The 20,743-nt window shown below is 46.2% G+C and overlaps 1 protein-coding gene across 1 annotated transcript; it reads right to left on the reverse strand.

Annotated features, from left to right (window-relative positions):
* Nucleotides 1-1,096: 1,096 nt before the first annotated feature.
* On the reverse strand, nt 1,097-20,449 carry LOC147119665 (targeting protein for Xklp2-like). The gene is made up of 7 exons (XM_085984128.1): nt 20,438-20,449; nt 19,823-19,931; nt 17,589-17,694; nt 9,599-9,738; nt 6,264-6,415; nt 2,663-2,840; nt 1,097-1,806 (listed from the first exon to the last, which is right to left on the reverse strand). The coding sequence occupies exons 1-7, from the start codon at nt 20,447-20,449 to the stop codon at nt 1,754-1,756; spliced, it is 750 nt and encodes a 249-aa protein (XP_085840254.1). The 3' UTR covers nt 1,097-1,753.
* Between the last annotated feature and the right edge of the window lie 294 nt (nt 20,450-20,743).

The raw sequence follows: 20,743 nt of genomic DNA on the forward strand, positions 1-20,743 counted from the left end.
CAGGAAAAAATTGACCTAATTTTAAATGTAAGCAAATGTAAATAGTTATAAAATTTGTATTTAACAATTATTTAAAGCCTTATGCAGTTGCAAGAAGGCGCAAGGGTTTTGTGGGTATTGGCTGGGCCGTTGTTGGGCGAATCAGGAAGTTACAGCACGGAAAGAGGCCATTTCAGCCCATCGTGTCCGTGCCGGCCAACAAAGCTATCCAGCCTAATCCCACTTCCCAGCTCTTGGTCCGTAGCCCTGCAGGTTACAGCATTCCAAGTGCACATCCAAATACTTTTTAAAGTGTGTTTAGTGTTCCTGTCTCTACCATCCTTTCAGGCAGTGAGTTCCAGACCCCCACGACCCTCTGGGCGAAGACATTTCCCCTCAAATCCCCTCTAAGCCTTCCCCCAATTACTTTAAATCTGTCTCCCCTGGTTTCTGACCCCTCTTCTATCCACTTTTAGGCCCCTCAATTTTATACACCTCAATAAATGCCCAACCCTGTCCCAGCGTAAGTGAATTTCTAGCGGATGGGCACCATTGCATGTGGAAAGCTGGAACTTGTGGGGCGCTTATGACTCCATACGCACGCTGCCAGCCCTGTGAAACCCTGCAACATGATGAGAAGGAGCGGGGGGCCGGGGGGGGGGGGGTGTGGGAGAAGGAGGTCCAGCACTCGAGGTAATAATGCTTTGTTATTAAAGGTTAAAGGCAGGTGGCAGCAGCGGTTCAGACTGATGATTGAATATGGAACACTGACCGTGCTGGGACTGGGGACCCGAGTCCTGAGTTAGCCCATTAAACTCGGTGAATCGGCTGGGCCTCCATTGCCAGCGGGGCGAGTCCGTGAACAGGAGGAGCGGCCTAATGAGGCCAGGTCCGCAGGAAAGGAGGGAGGGGGGGCAGGAAAAAAAGTCACATTATTCCAAAACTGGACATTCCCGGAATCTGTTAATGCACCACCGGGTATTCGCAATACAACACGATCTAACCCAGAGTTTAACCAGCTCCGGCCCAGTCTAATTTGCTATTCCTGCGACAGCGAATTTCACTTCACCCGGAATAAGCTAGGCTGTTCAAGATCCAAACACCGGAGACCGGAACCTTACGTGGAAGGTCTTTATTAAGTACAAACAAGTATTAAACATTAAAACCACATCCATACATGTACCGAGTTTGACAATCCCTGGCCACTTACTGCCCGGCTCCCCTGGGACCACAGTCCCGCAGTAACGGCCATCAGCATCTTCGAAACCAGATACAGGGAAAGGAGATTTGGATTGGGGAAGATTCCCCTCTGGGGGTCAGGAAGAGCAAATCTTGCAGATTAGAGACTCGTGCATCACTATTCAAACAAAGTTAAACATTTCTGATCCAATAAGGTCAGCGACTGACGAATCGGCCGGGTGAGCGCCAGCGGAGGGCGGATCGGTCTGAAGAATGAATAAAATTTCACTGACCCGCTGAGACCCCGCGTGACCTTGGAGCAGTGAAATAAACCCCGGTCTTAAAATGTTACCTCTCGGGCGCTGCCCCGTTTTCAAAATTTCAGCTTAGAAAAAACAGTTCCGCTGCCTGGTTGGGTTTTGACGAGACACTAAACCGGACCGGAATCATTCACTGACCGCAAGATGAGGATTATACCGGCGGCAGTAGTAAAACTAAAACATGGAAGAGTTTTCACAAAGGAGGCCCTTGGATAAGACCGGACTGAGCAACGACAAATGGACACACTGATCAGGAAATTCCGGCTCTCGACTGCTCACTGATCCCAGTTTTCACAGTCTCCCTTTAGCCTCAACCCGCCTTGTTCATCTGTAAAGTGCAGAGGGAAAGAGAAACGCGGAATTCAGTCTCAAGACAGTGACTTCTGACTAGCTGGACTCACCCCGGCCCCGCTCTAATAGTTTGTGTCCCGGACAGCCCGCGATAGACCGAGTCACTCAGCAGGACCCGAGATCTTCCCGTTCATGTCGCAACCCGCTGGGAGAAGGGATATAAATCCAGGGTTTGATGGTTAACCGCGCCCACCCAGTTATTTCAGTCCAGTTTAAACAAGCTTCCCTTTACCCCGTTCTTTGTACGTTAATAGCACAAAGAGAGCAGATTGACAATGAGGAAGAGTGCGGGCCCGTTCATCCCCGACCTCCCTCCAATAACCCGTCAGGGAACGAAACTCCAATCCCCCAGTCCTGTTGGGAAACAAACGGACGATTCCTGGGTCTCAATGTCCAGAGCCGGGAGCCATTAGTTGGCAGAGTCTCACAGCTCAGACGCTGTCAGTTTACCTCTGGGGTCAGATTCAAATCCAGCCCGGAGTTGGCGAGGCCCCTCCCGGCTCTAAAAATACTTGGGCCTCAAGCCATTTCTCAACAGGCACAGCCCCGCCGTGGGCCCTGGTCAGAGCGGCAGATTCTGATACTAGCTCGGGCACCGCGTTGTTCGGGTCGGGCAGCAAGAGCTGGGCGTGTCCAGAGATGCTCGAACAGGCCAGTGTTTTTGGGGGTTGGGGGGTGGGGGGGGGGGATCAACGTTTAAATCGGTTCTCAAGGTTTCTGAATTGAAGACTATGGGCAGAGAGCGCGGAAAAGGCAGTGTGGGGGGGGGGGGTGGGTGGAGGCGAAGATAGAGGGCCTCCGAGAATGGTCGGGAGAAGAGCCGACTGTAGTACCTGGTGTCTCCTGGCGCCTGGCCCGCTTGCCGCCTCTCGCTTGTGTGCGATGTTCAAACACGTCAATGTACTCTGCCATCGAGATATACTGCCCGAGAGCCGCATCGTTGCACTCCCTTTTCCTGGGGCAAGACAAGTTGAACGGCCTTGGCACGGTGCATCCTCTGGTTGTGTGTGTCTGGAATGACAGTAGCGTTAGTGCAGAATCTCAATCTACTCTGCCAATCCCAGGATTGATATCAATGCATACAATGTCTTGCACCTTCTCCAAGCCCAATACATCCTTCCCGAGGCGCGTTGCCCAGAACTGAACCAAGTTCTCCAGAGGTGGTCCAAACAGAGCTCTGTACAACCAAGTACTTCCACTGATGGCCTTCACTCGAGGAAGCCCAACATCCCATAGCCTTGTAAAGTTATTTTGTACCTGTCCACTAGTTTAATGATCTGCTCATGTGCCTCAATCTCTACTCCTTCAGTTCCTAGCTGACCATTTATAAAAATACTCGGATCCTAGTTCCTTAGGGTCTAAAGTGGATGACCTCACTTCCCTACATTAAACTCCATCTGGCCACAGTTTTGCTCGATCAGCGGCCTTTTGAAAATTGCTGCTAACACCTACACTACTAACTGCACCATTAAACTTGCGCTCGTCAACAAACTTGGATATACGGATCTCTATTCCTTCATCCAACTCATTGAAAGTGAAAAGCTGACGCCCCAGTACGGATTCCCTAGGGGAACCGCCAGTCACAACCTGCCAATTGGAGTACATGTCCAGTAGCCCGACTGTTTCCTGCCTGCTAACCAATGTCAAATGGCTGCCTCCTTTTCCATGTGCTTTCATTTATGCCAACAGTCTATTTCGTGAAACCGTAAACCAACGCCTTCTGAAGTCCATATAAATAACATCCGTAGAATTACATAGAATCCCCAACACAGGAACAGGCCGCTCGGTCCTACTGCTGTAAGCTACACAAGAGCTTCCTTCCAACCCTAGTTCATCAACTCCATGGGTAGAAACTTGTATTCCTTTCTCCCTCGTTAATGTAGCTGCTCCTTAAATGCATCTATACTATTTGCCTCAACTACCCTCGTGGTATCCAGTTCCACATTCTATCAAGTAGTTCTTGAAATCTTAGGGACGATCTTATGATCTAGTTTTGGGTTCTCTACAAGCAGACACATCTGTCACCTCAGCCCCAGCCAGCTAGTCTTTCCTGATCCGTGCAATTTCTTGCACCATGAGCCTTCTCCAGTGCCTCATTTTTCAATGGAGATCACGTGTACAGTACAAGAAGTCCTATACAAATTAACCAGAACTTCTGCTCTTCAATTCTTTGCTTCTAGTAAAACCCAGTGTTTGGTTTGTATGCGCTCTTAAACCGACCGTGCTGTTGCTACTTTTGATTTGAGAATCTGTTCGAGAAATTCTCCTCTACTCCATTTCAATTCTTGTTTACCAAGGATTGTGGACTCATTTCCTTACCAAGATGCACCAACTCCTTTAAATTAATTTCCATTTAAATACATCTACAACGTGACCAAGAAAAATAGGCAAATCAATTACCCTTTACAACGCTATGCTGGCTCCGTTCTCCAAGTGCTCAGTCAATCTACCACTAATGCCGTGGAGATTTGTCAATCTTCAGCCCCCATTACCATTCTTAGATTTAAAGCCAATTAATTCTACAGTTTCCTCTTATTATTTCGCAAGTCTGCCATTTCCTTATACTCAATTACAGCATGGGCTTCATCTGCTCAGAGTATGGCACCAATCAATTATTTACATTTATATTAGGAAAAAGCGGGTGGTCGTGAGTGACATGCGCCCCCTTGAAAATCGATAAGTGAAAATACGGAAATGGTGGCCATGTTGAATAATGCCAGACATCAACGAAATATGGACTCAATGAAAGCAAACAGTAATGGCACTAAGTGACCCAATGGCTCCCATCCCAGGGATTTAAAGGGAGCAGATAAGAACATGCCAGATGCGCCAACTATGATGTTCCAAATTGTTCTCGATTCAACAACTATTCCTTTAGTGGGAAAACTGCATGATACTCGCTATTCAAGGAGTGTGAAACCAGGAATTAGAGCAGTTAGCCTAACACCTGTTGTGAAATTACTAGAATCCAAGAATGCAGAGACTAAACATTTGAAAAGTGGTAGCTGATCAGAAAGCCTACATGGATCTGTGAAAGGCAGGTCATGTCTGACGGAGGTGGAGTCGGAGGAGGGTCTATGGAATTCCAAAAGGCATTCGATAAATTCCTCAAGACTGTTAGCTAAAAGTTCAAGCTCATGGAATTAAAGGCAAATCATTAACCTTGTTAGGAAATTGGATGAGTGGCAGGAGACAGTAGGGATAATTGGCAGGATGTAACTAGTGGTGTCCCACAGGAATGTGTTGGGCCTCAACTATTCACTATTTATTAACTAAATGGGATAGAAAGGCACATGGGCAAATCTGTGGCAAATGGATTTCAAAGCAAGTGAGGTCATCCACTTTTGAATGCAGGATAGATCAGAGTACTTTCCAAATGGTGAAAAGCCAGTAAAAGTAGAAGTTAAAGAAAGAAAGGCCTCCCGCCATGTACACAGATCGTTCAAATTTCACGGACAGCTACAGAAAATCAAAAATAGCTAATGAATGCTGGTCTTATATCTCGAGGATTAACCAAGGGGGAAGAGGTAGAAGTTATGCTACTGTTAGACAAAGCCCTGGTTAGACTACACCTGGAGAACTGAGCAGTTCTGGGCACCACACCTGAAGGATATCAAATCAACTTTTATTGTCATTGTTAGTGCACAAGTGCAGTACAAAGAAATATAGGTTTGTGGTTCCCGAGAGAGTGTACATTTAGATTAAGACATTTAAACATTCAACATACATTTGGCTTGTAATACATTAACATAAGCATAATCATAACAAAGTGCATTGGCAGATGTGCAGGCTTTAGAGTTTATTTGTGGAGTTCAGTAGGATGACAGCCCTGGGAAAGAAGCTGTTCCTAAATCTGCTTCGTACGGGTACGTATATTGGCTTGGCCTTGGAGGGAGTGCAGTGTAGGTTTACCAGAATACCTGACTGCCAAGGGTTAACTTACGCGGAGAAATTATACAAACAGGAGTGGTATTAGCTGGCATTTAAGGTTAAGTGGATTTGGTCAAAGTTAAAAGCGAACTGAAGGTAAAGAGAAAGTATTACTCCTGGTTGGAGTCTAGGACTAGGGGACATAGCCTATTGGAACCACACCTTTCAGGGGTGAAGTTAGTAAACGCTTCGACATAAAATAGTTAGAAGTTTGAAACTTCTGCAAACGGCAATTAATGCTGGGATCAATTGTTAATTTTAAATCTAAGATGGATAGATCGTTAGCCAAAGGTACTAAGGAATATGGGGCAAAAGCGAGTATATGCAGCTAGGTCAGAGATCAGCCATGATCTCATAGCAGAACAGGTTCGAGGGGCTAAATAGCCTGCTCCTGTTTATGTAGGCATCAGGGCTTTTAATGAGAAACGGCTCAAGGTATCTTGGGATTCCTCTCAGCGTTAAATGGATGGTGAAATGTTACCGTGGTTCTCGGTGTTCACTCACCGAGGGCGGGTACTTGCGGAGATCCTTGATGAAGTGCGACAGTTTGTACTCTTGGTCTGATCCGAACTCCCGGTGACCTTCGGCTGGCCTGTTTGTGTGGAGCTGTATATTGATCGGCCTGGTGAGCGGGATGGAAATCCTCATGTTCTGACCTGAGGAGATCACAAGATTGAAGGCGGCATCGGATAGCTCAGTCCGCTTAAAGACCCAACACGCATTTGCCATATCCACACTACCGATAGGTACTTAACAGACACTGCTCCATCCAAATTCCCTCCGGTTCCCCCCCACCCCCCCCCCCACACACACAAGCACCTCTTTACCCGGTCCCAGCTTCAGCTACAAATTTGCCATTTTTACATTGAATTGATGAATCCAATGTCTTCCTGTAGATTAACTCAAGATGGGAAAGGCATCAGGCCTTCCCCAGTCTGCCCACAAGACCCGATGCTCACCTTTGACCCTCAGCCTGACTAGCAAGTGCCCACTGTATCCTTCACCCAAGCTCGCAGTCTCGAGATTCTGCTAAAAGACAAACTGAACACTAAATGAGATATCATGGATGATTAAAGCCACAAGGGAAAAATGAGGGTAAGGAAAGAGGCATACATTACGTGGACCGCAAGGGGAGAGAATAAGGGAGAATACGACGAGATTAGGAGAGAAGTCAACAATTAGGAAGGCAAAGAGGGACTATGAAATTAAATCAAGGCACATGTAGTGAAATATTTTAGACAAGCTAAAAAAGGGAGGTCGGAATGGGAATAGGGCCACTAAGATGGACAGGATAATACCACAGGCAGCGATAGAGAGATGGCAGAAATTAAATAATTACTTGGCTTCTATATTTACCAGGGAGATAGGACAGGTGGACATGATGCTGGAAGGCAAAATTAGAAATGTGCATTGAGATATTAAATAAACTAATCAAACTAAGGAAAAACCTGGTTCAGATGGGTTACATCTGCACATTTTAAAATAATCTAGGGAAGAGATAGGCTCATACTACATATTTAGTAATTCGTTAAAAATGGTGGTGCCAGAGGACTGGTGGTTAGCTAATATACCTATATTTAAGGAGATAGAACATGTCCAGGGACCTATAGACCAGTCAGCTTAATGGTGGTAGGAAATATAAATGGAATACCTACTAAAGGAGAAAACAGAAAATCTAGAAACGCCAAAAAAGGAATAGTCAACATTGATTTCAAAAGGGAAAGCTTGTTTGTTCAACCTCTGAAATTTTTGAAGAGGCAACAGGGAGAGCAGACAAGGGTGATGCAGTAGGTGTAATTTATCTAGATTTGCAGAAGGCCTTCAAATAAGGTACTACATAAAAGAGACTGATGAACAAAGTCAGAGAATGCAGAACAAGGCCAGAGAATGCAGAGTCAGGGGACAAGTAGCAAAATGGATAACTAGCTGGCTTGAGGAAAGGATGGACAGGCTGGGTCTCCTTTCTCTTGAAAGAGACAGCTGAGTAGTGACCCAAGAGGTCTTTAAAATTAAAGGCCATCAATATAAGAGAGTCACCAAGAAATCAAATAGGGAATTCAGGAGAAACTTCTTTACTCAGTGGTGAGAATGTGGAACTCGCTACCACGGAGTGGTTGAAGCAAATAGTATGGATGTACTTAAGGGAGAAGGGAATAGAGGGCTACAGATGGAGTTAGATGACGAAAGACAGGGGGAGGCTCAAGTGGAGCATAAATGCCAGCATGGACTGGTTGGGCCGAATAGCCTGTTTGCTCCACAGCCTCTAATGCAATCTCAACCTTTTTTAGTCAACCTATAGTTTGTCATGTGGAATCTTTGATGCATATTGGAAATCTGGGTGTCTCTCCTCATGGATCTCCCTGCTTCCCACTTGGGATATCACTTCTCCAGTCACCCACAAAATTTAAAAGTTGCGGGATTATCACTTTCTGAACCCTTAACGGAAAGTCCACAGCAGGAGCTGAAGAGGTTGCTGTAGTGCAAGTGAAGGCGAACAGCAAGAAACATTCTATAAAACTGGATACATCAGCAGAGCAAGGGGACCATTTCAGAATTAACAGGAGGGCGTTTGAAGTGACGCAGCTCAGGAGGGCACAAGGTCAATATTCAAGTTCTCCCAGAACTTGAGAAACGGGCCACCTATGTGGTGCTGATTAAGGCCCAGGACAGTCTCACGCCTTGGGGCAGAGTTGCTGGACTCTGGCAGAGCATCAACGACAGCAATTCACTGGCCATCATCCATCTCAGAAGAGGGAAACACGAGGGACACCACTTGACATGTCAGCAGCTCTACATTGGAATATGGCAATGATCAGGCTCAGTGATGTGCCCGCTCCTGCATAGAACTGCCTCACAAACATAACCACTTGGGCAAGATCCTGGGGGCCGTTGATAGTGGGAGCCCCCACCCAATGTTTTCTCGTGGACGATCATTTATCCTAATAGATTTACCGTGATCCGATGGTCCAAGTGTACTGCATGCCACCAGCCAGAAGATGGACCTGGATTAATCATATTCTGTATTCCTGACAAAGATCCTAAACAAATGTGGAGCTGGACGCAACCCAACAGGGATGCAGCTGAAGTGAACTTGAAAGGATGAGCTGGAGTTAAAAGCCCAAGACAGAATGGAGCGGTGTCGTTTGGCTACTGCCTTATTTATCGGCACAGGAAGAATGATCCAGGGCCCCCAGAAGGAATTGAGGCCATTCTGAAGTCACTCAGTGCCAGTGAAAGCATTCAGCGCTATCCATCCCCGGGATGCTCAGTAGGGATCTGGTGCCACGCCATCCTGCTGGGAAGAAACTTCCGAGTGGAAGAGACAATACAGATACAGACGACTGGTGACTCCAAACTCAGATTAAAGAAGCCGATCTTCAAACGGACCCAATTATTAGCCTTGCCGCTGTGTTAAATACTGACCATCAGCCTCTGATCAACTAACTGATGGAATTGGCTAATGGTCCGGGATTCTTTCCCTTGTAGAACAGACTCAGATGAAACTGGTGACAGTGGCAATCATGAAAAATGAGCTTTTAGAATGGACAATGTTGGGAATCAAATTGAACTCTGTAGATGATCGCAGGTAGAGCTCCAGTTGTAGAAACATAATCTGAATTACTTGGAAGGCAATACAACCTACGCACCCCATACACACCAGCCTTCTCCCCATAGTTCAGTGGGTTACAAATAGCCTGTGGGCTATCTAAAGTCAGCCTCAGGAAATAGCATTAATGAACCTTGCATTTCATCTCTCCAACACTGGCTATAGACACCTCCCTACAAAAGGGACACCTGGAATCTCTTCCAAATCAGCCACGCGCAGTCAACCAGTTTACTTGTGCCAGCAATCGCGAGATGCATCATTGCTTCGTTGAGCCGCCTGTGCTCTGCCGTCTCCCTTTGTAATCGAGCGATTGTCGACATTTCCCGCTCCTCCGAGCTCATTGGCCTCCAGTATACATGGCTCCTGGACCGCCTAGGGGGTAAAGGGAAGCACAGATGTGGTTAGTTCGCCCAGAAAAGCGGAGTTGGCAGTTAGTTCACGCAGGCTGGCCAACACTACAAATTAGACAGTCTATTCTTCATGAACTTGATTCGCACCAACAATTCAAGCTCTCCAAAGAAAAAGAAAGCAAGTTTATTTTAAGACCTGTTTTATATAGCTCACGTCCCAAAATGCTTTAAAACTTGGAAGTGTAGTCACTGTCGTAATGTAGGAAACGTGCCAGCCAATCTGAACACAAGCTCCCACAAATAGACGAGATAATGTTTAATCTGATACTTTGTTTAACTTGTCCCATTACCACCTCCTTTTGCCTTGAATATCTGAACCTCTCCTGCCTTGTATCCCATCACAGACCTTCCCCTTTGTTCTTTCATCCCCTCCCCACTTTCCCAGCCCCTGCAGTTGCTTAAAAATCTTTTCCATTTCCTGCTTTTTTCCAGTACTGACGGAAGGTCATCGACATGAAACGTTAAATCTGTTTCTCAGATGCTACCTGACCTCCACCATTGTTTTTATTTGATTTCCAGCATCTGCAGTATTTTTAGATATCTGTTTCACTGACGTTGATTGATGGAATATTGGCCAGCACACCGCAGATAACTCCTGCTGCTTTAGTGCCATGGGAGATTTTACGTCCATCTGAGAACAGACAGGGCCTGGGTTTAATGTCTCATCTGAAAGGTGAGCACCAGCAACAGTGCAGCACTCCCTCAGTACTGCACTGGAGTGTCAGCCTAGATTATTGTACAGGTTTTTGCAGTGAGACTTGAAACCACAACCTTCTCACTCAGGCGAGGTTGCTCCCAACTGAGCAGCAGCTGTCTCCTCCCTGCCTCACTCCCACAAAGGTGGCGAATTCCTAAGAAAATCCAGGTTCAATTTGCACCCCAACCCCAGTAATTTACAAGGTGAGCAGGAATTGGGACAGGTGCCAGGACCTGAACTATAGGGGGCTTCACTGGAGTCATGAGTCAGCTGGTGATCATCCTCTAGCCAGGTCTCGGGCTGTTTAAGTTCAGGGTTATTCGGAGGGAAAATGCCCTCCAGCATCGAGTGAAGGCTCAAACCTTCGGGGTGAGCGAGACCAGCTCGGAGTCCTGTAGACTTCCTTAGCACAAGTCACCCATTAGCGGGGCTGCGATAGCTAATCTGGCTCTGAACTTCAAAAATCACCAGGTCTGCAATGGTCACTTCTATTCCCAGTCCTACTTCCCCTCGGCCCCAGAGTCACTGGAGGGTCGCTAGTTCCTGGTTAGATAATTGAACTGCGCGGGTTTGAGCCTCACGCACGGACAACAGACAGGGAGCCAACGCCTCAGATTTAGATTTACAAGACCAGAGGTGACACTACACTGCAGCCATTCCCCATCCCCACCTCTTATTCTAAATGGATAGTGGGGACACCTGATGGTCCAACACTCCGCTGAAGCGGTAGAAATCAGGTCCAGACTACGGAATTAAGCTTCGATCGGTTTTAATTATTAAGTGGTGCGTTTAACCCAGGGAATCACTGCAAGAAGCAGCGTGAATTTAGAATTCACAGGTCTCAGAAGGCAATATCCGGACACTGACTTTTGGGCGGCATGACTTCACTTAACTAATCCTGATGAATCCGAGGCAAATCCGAAACTCGAGGTTTGATTTGACAGGAGAGCAGTTAGCACGGGTGACAACAGCAGATAGAGGCTCAATGTGGTGAATCGGGATTGATGGAAATCACAATCGGAAGTTTACGGTACAGAAGGATGCCATTCGTCCCATCATGTAATGTCGAAATAGCCCTCTAGTCTAATCCCACTTTCCATCTTTTGGTTCGGATCGTTACAGGTTATTACACTGTGCATATCCAAGTACTATGTAATGCGATGAGGGTCTCTGCCTCTACCACCCTCTCAGGCAGCGAGTTCCAGACCCCCACCACAGGTGAACATTTCTAAACACCTCTAAAGACGACTTTCAATCTGTTCTAGTTATTGACCTCCAACTGAAATAGGTCCGTCCTATCCACTACCTAGACCCCAGTTTAGACACCTCAATGCAAACCACCCCAGCCCATCCAATCATTCCTCATTGCTAAAGTTCTCCAGTCCTGTCAACATCCTGGTAAATCCCCTTGTACCTTCTCTAGTGCAATCACATTTCCTTTAATGGCGACCCCAAAGCTGTATGCAGGGCTCTAGCCCAACTATTACCAAGGGATACAAGGCAATCTTTCCCTGGCCCCCATCAGACCCGCGACCGTGAGAAAGAACAGTTGCAACAGGAGCTATGCATTTATCCCAGTGATTCGGATTCTCGGTTAAAAGGCACCGCCCTAAAAAGTCAAGTCATGGGGAAGCTGGACACTGAAGGAACAAGCCCAGTTCGGACCGACGTGTTTGCAACTTACTTGAGAACTGTGGGAGTTCGAGGCAGAGTCAGCTTGGGTCTCCGGGGATCACCACGTGACCTCGAGCACCTCCCGATTGTTGGGCTGCAGCAAGCCTGCCGGAAGAGAAGGCGATTCATTGAACATCCAATTATCTTTATCAGAGGGCGACCATCTTCAGGCTGAAATAAGGAAGCGTTATATGGAACCTAGTGAAACCTGTTGGTTATTAATACCACATTCAGTTAGTCCTGACTGTGGGAGTTAACTACCTGGTGAATCGGCCACTGTTCTGGAAAGGAACTCGAGCTTAAATTTACCGGACAATTTGCTGGTGAAGTCTAGATATGAGCAACTGGCGGTGGGAGAAATTACGACCAAGACCAGCCAGTTCTCAAAAGGAGACCAAATTGGGCAGGTGGGAGAAGCCAGCCGATTTCTGGCCACAGTTTAAAGAGGCTCAATGAACCATAGCCCCGGCTCCCGGGATGTAACCAGGCTGAATGAACAAGGCGAGTCTTCAAACAGCATTCGAGCTGACTGTTCCACTTGCAGCCAGTGAACTGTGAAGTGAGGAGCCGCCAGAGCAAGGCCGACAGTCACGATATCCAGAGAGTAGTGAGTGTCTGCGCCTGTTCTTTCGGCGTGCAATCCATGCACTTTTATCCCCTGCAAGCATTTATTCAGTTCCCTTTAAGGCTACTGTTCAGTCGGCATCCACCATCCCAGCAGGCAGTGCATGCCAACGACTAACCACTCGTAAAGTTTCTCATGTCGCCTTTGGTTCTTTTGCCAATCACCTTAAATCTGTGCCCTCGTGAGCTACCCTTCAGCCATTGTAAGAAGTTCTCTAAACCCTTTGATTTTAAACACTATTAAACAGCCGATTAGCCTCCTCGGCTCCAAGGAGAACCGCCCCAGCTTCGCTATCCACGTAACTGCAATTACTCATCCCGGTAAATCTCGTCTGTACATAACATAAGAAATAAGAGCAGGAGTAGGCCAAACTGCCCCACGAGCCTGCTCCGCCATTCAATAAGATCATGGCTGATCTTATCCTAACCACCAATCCACTATCACAGAACCATCTCCTGAATCGAACAGAATTAGACACGAAATAGGAGCAGGATCAGGCTACACGGCCCCTGGGCCCTCTCCGCTACCCACAGGGCCATGACCGATCCGAACCTAGACTATGTCCAAATTCTTGCCCGCTCCCCATAACCCTTAATTCTCTTTACTGCTAGGAAACTATTTCTGTTTTTATTTATGTAATGTAGCTTCTACAGCTTTTTGGGGCAGCATATTCCACAGACCTACCACCCTGAGTGAAGTAGTTCCTCCTCAGTTTTGAAAGAGCAGCCCCTTATTCCAAGACTATGCCCCCTAGTTCTAGTTTCACCCATCGGGAACATCTTCCCTGCATCCACCTGATCCAACCCCTTCACAATCTGATATGTTTCAATAAGATCGCCTCTCATTCTTCTGAACTCCAATGAGTAGAGTCCCAATCTACTCAACCTCTCCTCATATGACCAACCCCCATCCCCGGGATTAACCGAGTGAACCTTCTTTGCACTGACTCGAGCGCAAGTATGTCCTTTCTTAAGTATGGACACCAAAACTGTACGCAGTATTCCAGGTGCGGTCTCACCAATACCTTGTACAACTGAAGCAATACCTCCCTATTTTTATATTCTATCCCCCTAGCAATGAAAGCCAACATTCCATTGGCCGCCTTAATCACTTGCTGCACCTGCATACTAACCTTTTGAGTTTCGTGCACCAGGACCCCCCAGATCCCTTTGTACTACAGTACTTTCCAGTTTCTTGCCATTAAGATAATAACTTGCTCTATGATTTTTCTTGCCAAAGTGCATAACCTCACACTTTGCAGTATTGTATTCCATCTGCCAAATCTCTGCCCACTTACTTAGCCTGTCGATGTCCCCTTGCAGGTTTTTTATGTCCTCCTCACACTACTTTCCCTCCCATCTTAGTATCATCTGCAAACTTTGATATGTTACACTCGGTCCCCTCCTCCAAATCGTTAATATAGATTGTAAAGAGTTGGGGACCCAGCACTGACCCCTGCGGAACACCACTAGTTACTGATTGCCAGTCTGAGAATGAACCATTTATCCAACTCTGCCTTCTGTTAGATAGCCAATCCTCTATCCATGCCAGAATATTACCCCCAATCCCGTGATTTTTTATCTTAAGCAATAATCTTGTGTGGCACCTTGTCAAATGCCTTTGAAGTCTAAATACACTACGTCCACTGGTTGCCCTTTATCCACCCTATACGTTACTTCCTCAATGAACTCCAGCAAATTTGTCAAACATGACTTCCCCTTCATAAAGCCATGCTGACTTTGTCCTATTAAATGATGATTATCCAAATGTCCTGTTACTGTCCCCTTAATAATGGACTCCAAAATTTTACCTACCACAGATGTTAGGCTAACTAGTCTATAATTTCCAGCCTTCTGTCTACTGCCCTTTTTAAATAAGGGTGTTACATTAGCAGTTTTCCAGTCTGCCGGGACCTTTGCTGAGTCCAGGGAGTTTTGGAAAATTATTACCAATGCATCCACAATCCCTACCGCCACTTCCCTCCAGACCCTAGGATGTAAGCCATCAGCTCCAGGTGATTTATCCGCCTTGAGTCCCATTATTTTACCGAGTACCACTTCCTTAGTGATTTTGATCGTGTTTAGCTCCTCCCCCCCCCCTTTAGCCCCCTGTTTGTCCAGTGTTAGAATATTCTTAGTGTCTTCTACTGTAAAGACTGATGTAAAATATTCATTGTGTTTTTGCCATCTCCATATTTCCCACCATTAATTTCCTGGTCTCATCCTCTAAGGGATGAACATTTACTTTAGCCACCCTTTTTCTTTTTATAGAACTATAAAAACTCTTACTATCTTTATATTTTTTGCTAATTTACTTTCATAATCTATCTTCCCTTTCTTAATCAATCGGTGTTATTTTTTGCTGTCTTTTAAAGTTTTCCCAATCCTCCCACTAGATTTGGCTATGTTATATGCCCCTGTTTTTTTGTCGAATACTATCCTTAATTTCTTTACTTAGCCACGGATGGCTGTCTTTTCTTTTACACCCTTTTCTTCAGTGGAATATATATTTTTTGGAAGTTGTAAAATAACTCCTTAAATGTGCACCACTGATCATGTATCCTCTTACCCTTTAATCTATTTTCCCAATCCACTCTACTCAATTCCGCTCTCATACCTTCATAGTCTCCTTTATTCAAGCTTAGCACGCTTGTTTGAGATCCAACCTTCTCACCCTCTAATTGAATATGGAATTCAACCATGTTATGGTCACTCATTCCAAGGGGATCCTTTACTAGGACATTTTTAATTAAGCCTGTCTCGTTACACAGGACCAGATCTAAGGTTGCTTGCCCCCTGGTCGGTTCAGTTACATACTGCTCAAGAAACCCATCCCTAATACACTCAATGAACTCATCCTCAAGGCAGCCCTGCCCAATTTGATTTGTCCAATTAATATGATAGTTAAAATCCCCCATAATTATAGATGTTCCCTTATTACAACCCTCAACTATTTCCTGAATGATACTCCATCCAACAGAGTTGCCATTGTTCGGAGGCCTATAGAGTACACCCACTAGTGTTTTTTCCCCCCATTATTCCTTACCTCCACCCAAACTGTTTCATTATCCTGATTTTTGACCCAATATAATTTCTCTATTAGTGATTCCTTCCTTTATTAACAGCCACCCCACCTCCCCTTCCTTCAATACTTTCATATCCTTCCTAAAATGTGGTGACCAGAACTGGATGCAATACTCCCGTTGTGGCTTAACCAGTGCTTTATAAAGGCCGAGCATAACTTCTTCACTTCTGTACTGAATACCTCTATTAAGCCCAAGATCTCATGTGTCCTGCCACCTGCACGGACCTATGCACATTAACTCCCAGGTCACCCTGTCCCTGCACGCTTTAAAGTTGCGCCCTTAAGTGTATATTGCCGCTCCCTGTTCCTTCTGCCAAAATGCATCACCTCACTTAAATTCCATCTGCCACTTGCCTGCCTATTCTGCTAGCCTTTCTATCTCTTGTTGCAGTCGATTGGTTTCACCCTCATGGTTTGTCATGTCTGACATCAAGTCAAGTCTTGCAACTCCAATTTACCCGGGCCAGATCCTAATCAATTCACTGAAAAGAGCCCTCCATAACTGGACTAAATCTTACCATACTATGATAAATATTCGAGATGCTCTCCAAATGTTACATTCGCCAATTGATCGAGTTAGTTCCAGGACTACATCCAGCAATGCCTCCTTTCCTCTTTGGCTAATAACCTACTGATCAATAAATTTCTCTTGAGCACAACTGAATTCCCTCCTTGAAAAATCACAGCCCCATTTCATAGAGGGAGTTAATGTCTCCCATTATCACTACTATCGTTCATGCATCTCTAGTTTTTGAAAAATCTGCCCATGTATCTCCTTCACTATTTAATGGCCTATAAAATACCCCAAGTAGCCCAATATCTCCACACTTTCTCAACTACAAATCAAAGATTCTGCCTTTGATCCTCAAGGACATTTAGAATATTTCCCTCGATCAAAACCGCTACCCCTCGTGCTTGGTCCCCTCCCCATCTCCTGAAGACTTTGGAACCACCATATGAAGCATCCAATCCTCATTGAGCCAGTTCTCGTTAGTGCCACATCATATTCGCGGTTTTTTGCGCCTGCAGCTCACCAACCTGTGCACACATGCACTCCAAATCGAACTTGGACTTTATTGTCTATGATCCCACCCAATTCTGTATTTCTAACTAGAACTCAGTAGTGTACATCTTATTTCTACTTTATAAATACTACATATTGGTACCCAACCATCCTGCCGAATTAGTTTAAACCTTCCCAACATTGACTAACTTGTCCAGAAGTATTGGTCCCAGCTTTGTTCTGGTGCAAGCCGGCCTTCTTGAACAGGCCCCTCCCGCTACAGAACTGCTCCCAATGTCCCAGGGATCTGAAGCCCTCCCTCCTGCACCATGTCGCTAGCCATTCATTCACTTCCCATTTCTGCTCACTAGGACGTGGCACTGGGAATAATCCAGAGATTACTACCTTGGAGGGTCTGCTTTTTAAATTAATGCTATGTTACATTTCTGGCAGCAACAATCCCCCTAAAATCTATGTTGAAACTAGTTCGAACCCCAATTCAACGAAGCTAATCACCAATCCTTCGGTAGTCACCGGTCGGCGGAGAGGGAGCACAGACAAGCCGGATCGTATCAGGCAGGGTCTTGAGATCCTGGATAATTCCTGGAAACCCGAACTCATTCTTCACATTGAGCCTGGTCTTCACGGCCAACGCGGAGCCTGAATGGTGACACGGCCAATCTAAAGGACTCCGCCACTGGAGGTTGAGGGAGACTCGGCATTACTTACCCCAGAGGCTGGGCCAGACCCTCAGCAGCGGACCGTCTCCTGGCCGCCAGCGAATTTACCGTGTTCGGGGGACTGGTGGAGATTCCAGCGCTCGACGCTCCGCCCTCTGCAGAGACAGGAGGAGAAAGGCAGGAGTTTAGGAGGTGGGGCGGTCAGAGCTCTTAAATTGTGATACTGAGGCCAAGCCGGTATTCTAAGCAGTCTACAACCATTTTCACACAAACTCCAGGATCCGAGTCTGGATTGAGCCCTCGATCCCACAAGAGACACTCCCCGGAGTAGGAATTCGCAGCCCTTCCTTGTACAGAGGGTGAGCGGTTAATAAAGGAACGGGGTAAATCCTCGGCCCCCAAACCTTGAAAATCACTCCCTCGGGTTCGCTTGATTTTAGGAGCATGTATACAAGCACCAAACAGACCCATTCCTAACTCGTTATTAGGTTTAAACGGCGGGCGCTCACGGGGCATCGCAGGTTGTCGGTCACAAGAGCAGAAGTTGCGCTGTAAGAGGATTCTACGATAGACACATCCTGCATCACAAGCCTTGAAAGGGATCCCAGCCCAGCGTCAGAGAGACAATAACCCGAGTCAGAACAGTTCCTCATTCTCTCCCAAACCACTTCAGCAAAGGATGACATTTCATTCTAACCCAGCCGGTTATAATCCTCCGGGAACTTCCAGCCCAGAGACTGCGGCAGGCAGTGGGTTAGGTCCCAGTGAGAAGTTGAACACTCTCCGGGCTCGGTCTGTTCACGGCAGTAATTTGAACCCAGCCTGGCGGTTGTGAGCCCAGACTCCAGAGAGCCTGGATTGGAAAGATCACTCGAGTGGCCCACGTGAATAGCCGGGTAGGTCACCGAGACATAGGCGGGGCAAAGTTTGAAAAGTAAACTTCACATCGAAAGTGTCTAACCCGGCAATACCAGATTCGGTGCAAAAAGTGAAACATTATTCGGAGAGATGACAGTACACAGGGCGGTAGAATTTGGGAACTCATCCGCAAACAATTGATAGCTCAAATGTTAAATTTAACTCAGATGTGTTAACCAAAGGTATTAGGGGCAAAGGCGGGAATGAGTTAGGTCACAGGTCAGCCATGATCTCATTGAACGGCAGAATATTGCTCGAGGGGCTAAATTGCCTCCTCCTCTTCCTGTTGTCCTATAGCATCGGTTCTGGTCAAAGTTCAGATTTTCTTCGGAAATAAAGACTTGCATCAGTATAGCGCCTCTTCGACCGCCAAACGTCTCAAAGCGCTTTACAGCCAAAGCAGTACGTTTGAAGTGGAGTCACTGTCGTAGTGTGGGAAACGCAGCAGCCAATTTGCACACAGCAAGATCCCACAATGATAGTGCCCAAATAATCTGCTTTAGTGATACTGATTGAGGATAAATATTGGCCAGGACATCAGGGAGAACTCCCTGCTCTTCAACCACTTAGAATCTTTTAAATCTCCGAGCAGACAGGGCCTCGGTTCAACATCTCACCCTCCAGCCAATGCAGCACTCAGTCCTGCGCTGGAGTCTCAGCCTAGGTTTTTTTATGCTCAAGTGCCTGTAACGGGAATTAACCCATAACCTTCAGGTGTGGGCGGTTCCAGCAGAACCACAGCTCGACACAAGTTGATCAGTAAAGTGGGCATTAAACTCCACCCATCATGACCGAGTTGCAGATGGACCGGGTTTAATTTGTTTTCTAATTCCTTTGACCCAGTTTGATTAAAAATTAAATGGTACAATACCTTGATATATTTCACAGAAGTTTGCAAAGTATTTTCCAAATTTAACAAACCGTTAAGGCCCAGCAAGTGAACTAGTGCCCCGTCACAGCTCGAGAGCAAGGGCCCCTCCAACACCCAACTGGCAAGGTAAAAATTCTACTCACATCTAGTTCATCTCTACAAACCCAGAGTAAGATTAGAGAGAGTGGAAAGATGTGGGGCAAGCCATTAGATCTGGACAGATTAATCTCCACGCTCACATCACAACTTAAGTGTCTACACTTAATGTCTTATTGGGCACAAGGTGCTTTGGGACGTCGAGGTCATGAAAGACGCTACATGAATGAAAGTTTAAGATTCTTAACACCATTACAAAAGAGATCATTTTAATAGTCAAGAGACATGAAACATCCAGGAAACCGAGTGAACCTTCTCCAGACTCGGCCGCTAAACCAGGGATCTCCCAAACATCTGGATTTCAGAGACCGTGTGAGAAGAAAGAAAAAGCAACTTACCGGAATCGCAGAGTTCTTCCCGTTCAATCAGCGGGCTCACCACAGCCTTAGGAACGCCACATCTCCAAGGTATACAAGGTAAATTGATTTTGGCACCACTCCATATCTGCTAGTTTTACACCGAATGACAGATTTAATCGGATCTGCATTAGAAGGAGACAATCAGCTCAGTTTGGAATGGTCATTAACATATCTTGAAGACACGGTAATGTGGCAGCAAATAGAGGAAAGTGTGAAGGAGGTTCAGAAATGGCAGAGGAGGCTCGAGGGGCCAAGTGGCCTATTTATGTTCTTCTGATTGCAGCGCTGAACTCCCGGCCGCGTAGCTTACAAAAGAGGCTTAGCCTAAATCAGAAGGAATCAAGCAGCCGAGACCAGGAAAACCAAACACGCCGGTTAACCAGCGGCTTATAAATAATTAAATAAGAGATTACAGCAACTATCTCAAACATCATCAGCACAGAAACTGCTCCAGCTTCAACCCGAAACTTTTTGGTTCCCAACTAAACACAGAACGAAAACAAACAGAGCAGGGAGAGAGAAACAATCGCCCGCTCACTAAAACTTGCTCTTCTGTAACCCCAGAAACTACTTCCAGAGAACATCAAATCAAACCTCGCTGAGCATCTCTTATCTCTCTTCAGCCCACAGCTCTGCTTTATACGGGACTCTAACCGTGCGTTGACCAATCAAACCGCAGCTTTAATCAAATCCTTGTGACCAGTGACGTCAGCATTTTTCTCGTCCAATGGGTGTCCGTGCTGATTGAGAGACAGCATCTTGTCAGGTCGCATGGGATTGAGTGGAAAAGGCGCTGCGAATCGAAACCGATCCTCAGTCATTGGGTCTTTTTGATGGACCAATAAGGGTGAGACTGGGTTGCCCCCCCCCGACAGTTATCAAACAACAATCATCGCAACA

Source organism: Somniosus microcephalus, chromosome 4 (genome assembly GCF_052327205.1).
Source record: "Somniosus microcephalus isolate GS21.2 chromosome 4, FLI_Smic_1.0, whole genome shotgun sequence".
In the NCBI taxonomy this organism is placed as follows: Eukaryota; Metazoa; Chordata; class Chondrichthyes; order Squaliformes; family Somniosidae; genus Somniosus; species Somniosus microcephalus.

Excerpts from the sequence above, each read along its gene's own strand:
- LOC147119665 (XM_085984128.1), bottom strand. Across the intron at positions 17,695-19,822 it reads GGAAGAACTCTGCGATTCCG|AGGGCGGAGCGTCGAGCGCT; the intron begins GTAAGTTGCTTT and ends CTGTCTCTGCAG. Across the intron at positions 1,807-2,662 it reads CAGGCGCCAGGAGACACCAG|ATGAACAAGGCGGGTTGAGG; the intron begins GTACTACAGTCG and ends TGCACTTTACAG.